Consider the following 13,229-nt stretch of genomic DNA (forward strand, 5'->3'; position numbering starts at 1 on the left):
ACGAGGTTACCAAGCATCTGTACGATATTATCCAGTGAGTTGACATTCGACTTTGTCATTTGATTTCATTTGATTTCAATCACAGGCTAGTTTTAGGATCTAAGATTTAAAAATGGCAAAATTATAGACTGTCATCTAATTTTCTGTTACCAGCAACACTAGACACAAATAAAATAATTCTGACAGAAATAATAAATCTTTAATCTGATCAGTATTGTTCAGTTCTATTGTTTTACGTATGTGACAAAAAAAATATCTGAAACATACATTTTTATCTTTTTTCCCCCTATTGTTTTCAGGTAGGTTTCACTCCTATTTTTGTTGTCGTTTTGTTATTGATTAGATTAGATCTATTTTCAATATATATATATATATATATATATATATATATATATATATATATATATACGAATAGATATGAACATGGTTGCCGAGCATCAGATCGTCACAAATATCTTTCTGTCCTCTTTTTTCAATTTCCTGCATGCTCAGTAATCCAGCAGCGTTTAATTTCACTTTTACAGCAACTTGTTTTAAACTTGTTGCATCAGTCTAGGGCTGATGTTATAAGGTTTCTGTGAGGAGAGATATTTATTTGTGCCATTTGACCTTTCTTAGGTTATTCACTATAGCTAAACAGATAAACATTGTCAAAGAGCCTTGATAGCCACTTCAATTAAACATACTGTCTCTTTTTCTTAAGCCTTAAATAGGCCAAAAATTACAGAGGCTCACTGCATTTTCTGGTCACCAATTTTTCGCCATGTTTGTCTCTATAAGTAGTTTGTGATGATTGCTGCCTGAGGCACCATCCTTGACAGTGGGGACTGGGCTCTTAAACTATGAATGAAATGCATTATTGTAATAGCAGACCAGCAAAAAAATAAGTCTTTTAAAATGCTATGTATCGTGGTCATTAGTGTTAGCTGCTTCACAGCAAAGATGTGTTAGAAAGGCAAGTTACTCGCATTACAAATCGAGAAACACTACTCCCCAACCATTTCACAACACCAAACCCACATACACATACATACACACACAAACAAACACACACACACACACACACACTAGAAGAAATCTATAGGCAAAACTGGACTATAAAACTCTCTGCATATCTGATTATATAACAAGACAGTTAGAACATTAGATTCAGCTATACCAAAGCCATTTTCAATCTTTACAGTCACTGAGGTCAGTGTTCAGATTTTTCAAAATATCAATTCAATTGCAAACATGTGAGAAAGAAACAAACTAATGAGACTGAAGACAAATCAGAAAATATGCCAAATGATTTAATTATGCAACTGTTGTACTGAAAGAGCTATGAACCTCAGACTGACAATTTAGGACTCATTGAGTGGTACTTTCTGCATTAACCTAACATTTCATTCATCACCACCAAAGTTTTTTGCTTCTTTTCAGTTTTATAGGCTGCCATTTGGTACTTGATGACAGAGGTGAGATTACAGCAGATTTGTACTTGATTTAACAGGATTTGAGTTCATTGTCAATTCTTGTACGATAATAAAACGCTCCATCAAACTGAAAACGAGTGAGAAGTCTACCAAAACCAAATGAAAATCCACACATTCATTTATTAAGCAACTTAAGTGAGTGCAGATTGGCGTTTCGCTGCTCAGAATAAAGGCCTGTATGTTCTTTTATAGGCTACCGTTATTTATGTTGTGCCATAATACGCTGCAGTTTATATAGCAACAGACTTAATAGCAAACAAAATTCTCATAACAGAGTTGGCATTCAAGAATCCAGACACGACGGGTTAAACTGAAAAGATAATGACGATAAATTTGGGAGATGCTTCGGTTGAGACGACTTTGGCTGTAAAATCGCCTTCAATGAAAACAATTTCATAGTAACATTTTTTTTTTATTTATATTAATTGATTTAGACACTGCACACAAGTCTGAAAGACACTAAAAATATGTATATATAGTTTATTCTTTTGAAATTTCACCAAACACACCAAACTCCCATATTTGGAATCGGTTGAATAAACGGCCACATATAAAAATCCAAAATTGTTATAGACTGAACTCACGTACGTTTCCTTTGAGAAGCATAGAGTTCAAATCAGACGCTTGATCAAAGAGAATAGAGATACTTTAATGAAACTTCGAATGCATAATTAACTGAACAGTGTATACAGTAGAATCTTAATTACACACTTTAATTCTCATGAAGGTGGCTGATGTCAATAATAATCGCCATAGAAGTATTAAGGTATCAAATGCACACACTGATGATGTAGTGTGAAAATCTTAAAATAATTTTTTTCAGGAGTTGTCTAATAATGGGTTCACCTTCACACACATGCAGACAAACGAAATTTTTATTGCGAATAACCTTTAAACTACGTATAAGCTGTGACAGAATATGCATGTAATATCCATGTTGTAATTTACACACAAAGAAAGTATTATCACTTTTCAAGACATATATATATAGGCCAACGGAGTCTTTGCCTCTACAGAACATCAAAATAATACGCCATTTACTTCCTGTGCAGAAAACAACATACTTTATTATTATGACCTTTATATTCTACTCCATCTGTGCATCTTGTTTGTATATATTTTATATATCTATATATGAAGTATAGGCTAATTTGGCAACTTGTCTTTACCATTTTTGCTAGATATTTTGGCAAGGTATTTGCTATTTACAGCTTAGGAATAGTCACCGACGTCTCACCAATACAAGATAATGAGGTACAACAGATAAAGCTCACAATAACAAATTGCACTTAGAAAGCCTGCAGGACAATATTAGGCTACATGAACAGGAACCCTTCAGCTGTCATCCGTAAATGCTTTAACACGCAGACGTCCGAGTTAGACATTATAAATCACTTACAGTGTTTGGGTGAAAAGGTGTCCACTGCGCTATGACATGTGTACCAGCCATTTACCAGACTTTTTTGAAAAGGTGAGTTGGACGCAAAAGGTCTATGGCTAGGTGTGAACGAATGACTTGGTTGGCTGCACGAGTATTGTACAGACTCTGGTCTGTAGTTGCCCCGTTGTAGCGACAGAGGGTCCGAAAGGGACTGTGGCCTGTGCGCCATATAGTCCAAACTGTTTTCAAAGGTGTGATGGAAACGTGAGCTCATAGTCGACTCATTTCGTGTTTCAGGAGACAGGGATTGGGTCGTCATTGTTCGCGTCACGGGGGTAGAGGCGGGCGTGTCTTGCTGTTCCACTACCTCAGGAGACCTGGCCTCTACAAGGTGCTCGTCGTCTTCGCCGATTTTTGCAATGTAGGCCTTGCAGTGGAGTTTCATGTGTTTGCGCAAGGAGCTGGGATGTGTGTAACATTTTTCACAACCTCTGACCTTGCACGTGTAGGGTTTATCGCTGGAGTGAACGTGAGAATGCTTCTTCCGGTCACTGCTGTTTGCAAATCTCCGATTGCAGCCCTCAAACTCACATTTAAACGGTTTCTCACCTAAACGGGCAGAGGAGGGGGAAACGCGAGTTACGGGTGGGATGTACAGTCAACCATGGCTCATCAGTTCTGAGTGCATGGTGTCATAAGATGTGTCTTGCAAGATGTTGTAAGAGTTTACATTTTTCAATTTCATTTGAAACTTTTCAGTGAAAAATAACATTTATGCGCACACATTTTGTTACTTAGTCAGCCTAGTTTTATATGCGTCCTGAGTCAAAGATGAATCCTAGTTTGACTCACTTCTAGTCAGAAGAAAAAAAAGTTAACTTTGGATTTCATAATTACAGTTATATATATATATAATTTCTAATGGTTTATAATAAAAAATAAAAAAAAACTTGCATGGGCCATTTATATAGATCATAAAATCTAAAGATTCATATGACGTCAGTTTTAAGTGTAGTGGACTCAAGCTTGCAGTGCGTAGCATGTGTGGGTGCTCTACCATAGCAGACAATTCAGCTGTGTCTTGCGTAAACGCTACGTCACAGCTCTCCGGTGCCCCGGAATTTATTTAATTATTTTCAATGCATGAATGAGAGGCACCCAAACAACTATGTACTGATTTTCACCAGCACGAAAGATTTTAAAAACGGGAGAAAAAAATATATAATAAAATCATCCCGCTAATATGAACAACAAACAATAGCCTACATTTGATATAAATAAAAGCTTTAATCGCAGTTCAAATTAAAGTCTCACACAGGCTGAAGGAAATTATGTTATTGTGTGCAAAATTCTACATACATTCTACAAAGGCAAAACTTTTAAAATGAATTCATCTTGATGGACCCCAGTGTCAAAATCAGTGTTTGTGTACAGCAAAAAAAAAAAAAAAGAAATATAATTAAAATATTAGGCTACAGTAGAATATTTTATAACATTACTTTTGGCAAAAATAATCAAACAGTACGATTTATCGAGTTATTCTGACCTAGCAGTTCTATCATGAACTAATTTTGTGTTGGAACAAAATTAAGCAAAACACTCCGAAAAAGGTTCAGAGAATATATTTCATAAGTTTGAATACTTTTATTATTACTATAATAATGCTAATAATAATAATTATAATAATAATAATTATTATTAACTAACCTGTATGCGTTCTCTTGTGTATTTTGAGGTTCTCGGATCTGGCAAAAACTTTTTCACATCCATGAAAAGGGCAGGGAAAGGGCTTTTCTCCAGTGTGCACTCTGACGTGGTTGACGAGCTTGTATTTGGCTTTGAAAGGCTTTCTGTCTCTTGAACAGTTCTCCCAGTGACAAACGTAGTCAGAGTGCTCCGGTCCTCCGACATGCTCAACCGTCATATGGGTGACGAGTTCATACATGGTCCCAAAACTCCTGGCGCAGGGCGGCTTGCCAGTGCCTTCTTGGCCGTCACTCCACTTGCACACCAGCTCGTGCTTTGGGTTCTGCCTGGAGCACCTGAGGAAGGCGTCACCCCCTCCTCGTTGCATGGCCATATTCAGAGGCTTATAGAACTCCAAAAACTGAGTGACTAACTGCTGGCTGTTGGCCCTGGGGCCATTGACCGACTGCCCATACGGGTGCGTTCGTGAGAGAAGATCTCCTGGAAGACCCAACATCATTTGGCTGCTAAGGTCTCGGGTTGCGTCTGAAGAGCCATCGGCCTGCTCTTGATAGGTGGTGAAGAATGCATGGCTCCTGCCATCCCTATAGCTGTGGAGGTCACGGTACCTTCCAATATTGCCATGTTGGTTAGGTCTCGGAGCCAGCTGATCAGTTACTGGTGGCATGCCTGCTGCTGACAGATTTGTCCCAATGATAATGCCCCTAGGACTGGGTTCTAAGCGATGACTGGTGTATCCAGTGTCTGGAAAATGGGTAACCGAGTGGTCAACATATGCACTAGCCCTCGTCTCGTGGTAGTCTAGCACATTTTGCGAGGGGCAGAGTTTTAAGGAACTGCCAGTGGGGTGCCCCATGTGCTCCTCTGCCAAAGGTGGCAGCACCACGCTGGGTTCAGTATTGCTCTCTCCAGGGTTGACGCAAGAAAGAGGGCAGCCACTAAACCGCGACAGGCTTGTCATGTTTTGTTGCAAGCTTGGCTGAGGGCTTGGCAAATCAACCAACGTTTAACGTTTACGATTTACCTACAAAACTCTTCCCCCATGTCGCCCGCTGTATCATCTGCATGCACACTAAAAAATCCTGGGTTATTTTTTCTACCCAAGTGCTGGGTTGAGCCATTTGGGTAAATTTTTTGGGTTATTTTCTCAGTCTTGGGTAGTTTTTGGGTAGTTCTATGTAACCCAACCGCTGGGTTATTTTCTGGGTCGTTTTCACTGAGAGCTGAATCAATGCACCCCCTCCCCCACTCGGACGCAATAACCCAGCTCATTGGGTCAAATCAACTCCGCGCAGGATCAGCGCAGCGCGGGCTGACTGAATTCGAGGTGGAGGTGGATGCCACACACACGCTGTAATATTTGGAGAAATAAGGTTCGTATCAATATATTTATACATTTGACATGTATTTTTAAACATATTTACACACATAACATAATAATGAGCGAACGAGCGATAAAAAGGCAAAGAAATGTGCGACAACAGTCACGTTTACATGACATTAAATGCACCGCTAGATTCGCTCGTTTTGGTTTGCTGGTAATGCCTGCTGGATAGTAAATACGTTTTCTTCAGTTTTTATGTGTTAAACGACCCTTTTGTCAAAGTCTTACGTTTCTTCTTAACTGTTAAATGACATAATTTACTTCAAAGTCCATTAAGTCAATTAATTTCAATGCAACGAGATCAATGTGATGTAAACGTGCATTCCTTGACTTGCCCATCCCCCATCTTACTGCATGCAGTGCTAAGCCAAAACAACCCAATTTTTGGGTCATCTGTCGCGGGCATATTTTGGATCGTTACAGGAGAAAATATTTTAAAAACAAACTGACTTCAGCCTTTTTTTCTGGTGAAATAAAGGTTTGTATTGGTCTTTTTATCATTGAATCGTTACCGATTGGCAAAAATGTCCCATTCTGATTTTAAAATATCACTTAACGTTATATGATAGATCATAGGCATCCTGCATTTGCGAGCACCAGAGATAACGTTACCTATTTTTTTTCTGTCTGATGCGTTTCGGTTTTTTTTTTTCACAATAAAAATACATGTCTAATCATTTATTCATTTAATAAATGTATTATTATTTGAAATCCAGGTAAGTGTCAATTAATCTTGGACTAAAATATATTGTTTTTTCCCCTCAGACCCGCTCTTGACTGTCCGTGGTGGCAAATCCACAGCCTTTAGCTGGAGGTGACACTTTTATCTCATCTAATTTGAATGATTGCCATACATTGATCATAATAAAATGACCATAAACCATAAAAAAACAGCTGTTACTATTATTAAAAAGATCTGGTAACGTTATTGTGGTTATACCCGTTTAGTTAAAGGGTTAACGTTACTTCACCCAATAATCAAAATTATGTCATTAATAAGTCACCCTCATGTTGTTCCAAACCCGTGAGACTGTGAAACTGTCTTCCGAAGATGAACGGAGGTCTTACTGGTTTGGAACGACTTGTGAGCAAATTATGAGCAAAGTGAAATGTTAAGCAGTATAATTCAGGAATCAGTTTGCATGGAGTTTAGAAACATCCAGGATTTACTAGTTAAAGTGTTGAAAAGCTCTGAAGAGTATTTCTGTTTTTATGGAAACTAATCCTTTTACATGTAAAAAATGTTCATAAGCCTCTATTTGATTAACAGCATTGCTATTTCTTTGTCCAGTAGAATCAACCGTATCTGAAGAGAGAGCTGAGGAAATTAAACAATGGCTGAGAAACAACACACAGCCCATCAGCCAGGTGGAACAGTACATCTGAAAAATATGTTTGAGGTCCTCCATGAGTTTACTCGGCTAACTACCTCAGGCATGGTATGTTAACATAATGTCTTTGTCATATGGTAACATGAGTTATATTAAGTCTTTTTTGAGAAGTTTTTTTTGTTATTTTTGCTTTTAGATTGCACAGGACTTTCACATTTAACATTAAGATGAAGCCCCAAAACTGTTTGAAAAATGGCTGGTATACTGACAGGATCTTGCTTTTTGTGAGCGAGAAGCAAAGCTTTCATGTACAGCTGAAGAAATGACAGAAGGTTAAAATGTTTCTACAATATTTTGATATTATGGGCCAGATTTACTAATAGCTTGCACCATAGTACTGTCAGGATTACTATAGAAATGCAGTGATGAAAAAAATCTGTTTTTTTTATTTGCATATTGTCAGTGGATCAACAGCACAACTTTACACTTCAGTCTACACTTTTATGGGATTTTGGACTCACGCTAATTTGACCTGTTTAGTAAATCTGGCCTTATATTCTCAATGACAACTCGCTACTGTTTTTACTAGTGTTGATGAATGTAATATTATTTTCCTACAGATGCAAAGGGAAATCTTGCACTAAAGCTATTACCTGTTTTGCTTCTACCTCCACCCTACAAATTTGGCAGAAAAACAGTCCGACCCAGCATTGATGAAAGCAAAAAAGCTTTCATTGACATTCAGCCTGTAAGTACGACTTTACAGAAATTTACTTCAATCATTTAATGACTTCACCAGGTTGAATACACTACCATTGAAAAGTTTGGGATCGGTATGATTTTTTAAATGTTTTTAAATTAAGTCTCTTCTGCTTACAAAGGCATTTATTTGATCCAAATACAGCAAAAATAGTAATGTTGTGAGATATTGTTACAATAAATTAATATTTGCTATTTGAATATATTAAGAACATTTTTTTTTGTGATCAAAGCTGAATGTCCAACATCATTATTCCAGTCTTATATATAGTAACATGTTGACAAGATATGCTCCATAAGAACTTTGTAATTTAATTTATAATGTATCTTGGATAAATAAGTCTGAGCTTACAATTTTTTTTTCTGTAGATAATTTTCATTACTAAAACATCTTACTGGCAAATTTCTAGTGTCCTAGCTATAATTAATTTTACTAGACAGATAAAAAAAAAGTTTCACACTCTAGCAAGTTAAGGTCTTTTGCTTTTGTAGGGCAGAATATTAAATGTAGAAATTAAAGTAAAATTAAAGTATTTCAAGTGTTACCAAAACTCTTTTGACTTGCTTATCATCCCTGTCAGTGGCTCTGTCAAAGTGGGCCAGATCAAGCTGTAATAATTTTCAGGTATTTTGCCTCATCCAAAGCTCTGCCTATACAAGACCTATTGTTTCTAAAGACTGCTTGATTGAATAAACAGTTTCGAATGAATCCCCAACCCACCACCCATACCCACACCCCTGACACTCCCATTCTGTTTCACCTTTATTCATTTGCATTATCTGTCCTTTAGGTTGGAACAAATATGGTGGAGTACCTCCAGCAGGCTGAAGCATCAAGACCTTACCCATATGTCCTGTAACTTGAAAATGGACACATTGCGTCGCGGGCATTTGTCATCCTCGCAGGAGAAGCTTTGGAACAAAGAACTATTGTTTAAGGGGAAGTCATGGCCTAATGGTTAGAGAGTTGGACTCGCAATTTAAGGGTTGTGTGTTCGAGTCTCGGGCCGACAGGAATTGTAGGTGAGAGGAGTGAATGTATAGTGCTCTCTTCCACCCTCAATACCACGACTTAGGTGCCCTTGAGCAAGGCACTGAACCCCCAACTGCTCCCCGGGCGCCGCAGCATAAATGGCTGCCCACTGCTCCGGGTGTGTGCTCACAGTGTGTGTGTGTGTTCACTGCTCTGTGTGTGTGCACTTCGGATGGGTTAAATGCAGAGCGTGAATTCTAAGTATGGGTCACCATACTTGGCTGAATGTCACATCACTTTCACTTCACTTCATTGGGACAGTAAATGTATGTTTCAAATCGTTTTATGTTTTTGATGTAAACTAACCGAAACATTGTTTCTATATTAGGGAGTTTATTCATAATATTTTTGAGTTGGAGGGAAGTGAATCCCCAACAGTGAATTTTTTGCACTGGGCACTACATTCCTGCAAGTAGATTATAAGAGGTTCTTTGAACAAACAGTGGTTCAAGAACACGAGGTAGCATTTTAGTTTAAGTTTTATTTGCACATGAGATTTTTGTTCTGTTTTTTTTTTGTATAAACAACTGTTTTATTGCTTGAGGAAGAGTATTACTTTATGCGTACTGATTATCAATTACATTTTTATGTAGAAATCTTTTACTGCCAATACGTTGTATTTCATAGATTTATTTTTGTGTTCATTTTGTAGACTTAAAACAACAGGTCCATAATGTAGACTTAAAACAAATGTGCTTTGTAACAAACAGTTCTTGAGGTAAAGTATTTTAGTTTTAATTTCATGTGCATATGGATTATTTAAAAATAAGTATTTATTTGTATATTTAAAAAAAACCTTGAGGTTTTTTGGAGTTCATGAATTTCATGAGCATATGGATTAAAAATAATATGAATAATTTTTTAAATGCATTACTAAACCTTGTGGTTCTTTGGAGTTTATGAATTCAAATGTTTTTTTCTAAACATTTACAGTTTAGAAAAGTTACAGAGGCAAACCATAAAAATGAAAGAAATTGTTTTAAATACTGTTTATAAATGGAATTTTATTTTTTTAGTTTTGTATGATCTCTTGAATTTTTGGTTGAGGTAAAGTGTAATTACAAAGTGTAATATGCTGAAAGAAAAATAAAGATAATACAATGTTGTCCTGTTTGTTTATTATGTGGTATATTTAATGTTAAAAGGAATAAAAATTCCTTTGAAAATATAACCCATTTATGAAATCAAATTAACCCATTATTTTTGTAAAAATAACCAATTTTTGGGTAGAAAAAACAACCCATTTGCTGGGTTAAAATTAATAACCCAACTTCTTGGGTTAGTTTAACCCCATATGGGTTCTGTCCTATATTTACCCAGCAGTTGTGTTAAAAACAACCCAATTTGGGTTGTTTTTAACCCAGTGTTTTTTAGAGTGTGTGCAGTCTCAGACGCAGGAATCGGACCCAGGTTCGTTAAGATTGGTGTGAGTCCCATGCCGTTCACTTTGCCCTCTTGATTTGTGGCAATAACCGTGGTAGTAAAATGCTCCGAACCAGGCCTTACTGCAATATAAAAGCACAGCAGGCAGACCAGCTTTTAAAAACGGTGCTTTGGGATTGGTCGGAATGCACGATGATTGACAGGCCCTGGATTTGTTTTAAAAGGGACACGCAGGCGTTCACCACACGACTCCGTTTTCAAATATCTCACTGAAAATGCTTTGATATGTGCCGCTCGCGCGCTGACAGATATTGGCTGTTCTGTGACTTTAGAGTGCTGACTGAATGCGCTATTGTTGGTTAAAATATATAAGTGTTTAGGTGCCATGTATATGAATTATTAGAAAGTCTGTTCTATGAATGCTGTGCAACAGTGTGATTTCAACATCGAATAGAAATAACCGGAGTTAAGCAACAAAATCAAGATTATTTTTCAAGCCACAAGTCAGTCGCATTCAGGCAACTCTGAATGTCTGTTTTAATATTTATTATTGTGGTTTAACTTTGATTAGACTGAATACATTTTGGTGATGCTCGGTTCAGTATACTGGTGTTGGAAAATACATTTTTAATTTGGTGTTTAACCACCACAATATAGGCTACTACAGCCTAAATATAATATAACCAATGGAACACATGTAATTTTCGTTGCAGGATAAGTTATATATTACACTTATTTTGCTAAAGTTTAACGTGATAGAACCTTTTGCTTCACTGATTTCTTCACTGTTTTTTATATCATACAAACAGTAAGAAAAATTGTATTTGTTATTATTTATATAAATTATAGCATATTTGCTATTAAACACTTCCAAACAGAAATTCTAGGGGCATTGCTTGATTCTAACGCACTTAGAAAATATCCCATTTTGTATCTTTCCGTAGTATCCTTCCGCATGTATTGGTCGGGTTAGTTTGTTTGGTAAAGGTGATATTAATTTGATTTGATATGCTTAGGCGTGCATTTTAGCAAATGTTTTTCTTGAGTTGCAAATCTGAGATAATAAAAATAAAAATAAATAAATAAAAATAATTTATATTCAATTTCCAAAATGAATATGTAAATTAAATACATTCATAAAAAATATCTAATTATTAAATACGAAATACATATACAAAAATAAGACAGAATAAAAATTACTGAGGTACCTTAATATCGCATAATTGCTAAATATAACGATATTTGGACATGAAATATGTAAGGGTTAATAGACTTCTGAATTTCGAGGTTACAAGAATGATAGCAAGTTTTACAAATTGAACTTTTGCAACCATATGATGACCTGGTGTCAACTGAGGAAATGTATTTACTTGTTTTGAATTATTTTGCACCTGTCAATATTAAACGGACAAAAAATGAAAACAGATTTGTGATGTAATCTCACCACTGTCACTGTAAAAAGTGTGACACAGCATCACAATGTGGACAGTGCAATTGAATACCATTTTTTAAAAGGGCCAATTCAAACGTTGAAATAACCACACAAAATGTTGACATTAAGAACAGAATATAATTATGATTTAGAAAGTAAAATACAACTTGCACAACTTATATACTAGGAATATTGATCACTAACAGCAATTTGAATAAAAAAAAGTGAATCATGTATTTCTTCTGAAGACTGTCTCCCCCAAATGAGTGGGCGCAAACTTGGGTTATTTAATAAAATAATTCTTCCCACACATGAAGTTCTTGGACAGAGTAAACATTACAAGACAATATTTACTGAGGTTAACTGTATTCACAATAGTCAGAATTAAGTCATACATAACAGTCAAAAAACACCATTCTCGCTACATTAACAGTCAAATCGAACATACTAAAAGAAAAAATAAACCAGATGTGGCCAAGAATAAATACTTTTATATATAATAAACAGTTTTCAGATAAATCATCCTGAACATGAAATCCAACACCATAACAGAGAATCCAGAACAATCAGGGCAGACAGTCTCTTCTTCCACACCACACAGCAACTCTTCCTGATTCATTTCTTTCTTCTTCATTTCTTCATTACTGGAAAAGATGGAAGGCATTTCTAAACATATTCTGTTAATGTACAACTTACAGTATTAAAGATTGCCAATAAATGGGTTGGTACAATAATATTTAAACAGAGAGAGAGAGAGAGCATATACAACACTGAATATTGGTTTTTGTGTTTATCAATTCTAGTAACATTCACTAAAAAGACCTAATGGCATAGTTCACAAAGGTTACAGACTTGTCTTTGGGACAGACTAAATAATGTCAACAAAGACTAATATAGATTCAATTGATATACAGTCAAAGTGGTATAACTCTAGATAACTCTAACTCTATTATGATGAAAATTTATATATAGTCTATGAGCATGCTTACCAAAATGTAAACTGCCTCTCATCCTTGCATACCTGCATTATGCTAACTTTGTACAATTACAAATTCAGTGTAGTTCTGTCTTTATTTCCATCCAATATTTCCATATCAAGACGACATAGAGCCATACATTGCATGTGAGCATGTCAAAATAAAATTAAATAAAATTTGGTAATAAATTCTTGGCTGAATATATTTGGTCTAATATATTAGGCTGAAAACTGCAGAAAAACTTTTCTTCATTGCAGTGAACTCAGTGAGTGTACAGCTTTACAAGTTAAGGGCTAAATGTCGGTAAATTTAAATGGGCGAAATAAAGGGAAAAACTGAGTGAGATACAAGCAGGAACAAAAGCACA

At 36.0% G+C, this 13,229-nt stretch overlaps 1 protein-coding gene and 2 long non-coding RNA genes across 6 annotated transcripts in view; 1 reads left to right on the forward strand and 2 right to left on the reverse strand.

Moving 5' to 3' along the window:
- Positions 1-2,105: 2,105 nt before the first annotated feature.
- LOC128027242 (zinc finger protein ZIC 1-like) lies at positions 2,106-5,632 on the reverse strand. The gene is made up of 2 exons (XM_052614634.1): positions 4,564-5,632; positions 2,106-3,465 (listed from the first exon to the last, which is right to left on the reverse strand). Exons 1-2 carry the CDS (start codon positions 5,522-5,524, stop codon positions 2,867-2,869), a joined length of 1,560 nt encoding a protein of 519 aa, XP_052470594.1. The 5' UTR covers positions 5,525-5,632; the 3' UTR covers positions 2,106-2,866.
- Positions 5,625-10,175, forward strand: LOC128027244 (uncharacterized). 4 transcript variants are annotated; one of them, XR_008186659.1, is made up of 6 exons: positions 5,625-5,936; positions 6,713-6,761; positions 7,239-7,386; positions 7,475-7,610; positions 7,899-8,026; positions 8,829-10,175. It is a non-coding gene; the product is annotated as an uncharacterized LOC128027244 (long non-coding RNA). The 4 variants fall into 4 exon arrangements; XR_008186660.1 differs by having other exon boundaries at positions 7,242-7,386; XR_008186661.1 differs by lacking the exon at positions 7,475-7,610.
- A 1,828-nt stretch (positions 10,176-12,003) lies between these two features.
- The window catches only part of LOC128027245 (uncharacterized), a 44,121-nt gene continuing 42,895 nt past the window's right edge, over positions 12,004-13,229 (reverse strand). Inside the window, exon 2 of the long non-coding RNA XR_008186663.1 lies at positions 12,004-12,529. This is a non-coding gene — a long non-coding RNA (uncharacterized LOC128027245). The remainder of the gene's footprint in view (positions 12,530-13,229) is intronic.

Source organism: Carassius gibelio, chromosome A14 (genome assembly GCF_023724105.1).
Source record: "Carassius gibelio isolate Cgi1373 ecotype wild population from Czech Republic chromosome A14, carGib1.2-hapl.c, whole genome shotgun sequence".
NCBI classification, from domain to species: Eukaryota; Metazoa; Chordata; class Actinopteri; order Cypriniformes; family Cyprinidae; genus Carassius; species Carassius gibelio.

Coding starts and splice junctions, on each gene's coding strand:
- LOC128027242 (XM_052614634.1), bottom strand. CDS start 5,524: ATGACAAGCCTGTCGCGGTTTAGTGGCTGCCCTCTTTCTTGCGTCAAC. Junction 3,466..4,563: donor ACACAAGAGAACGCATACAG/GTTAGTTAATAA, acceptor CTGCCCGTTTAG/GTGAGAAACCGTTTAAATGT.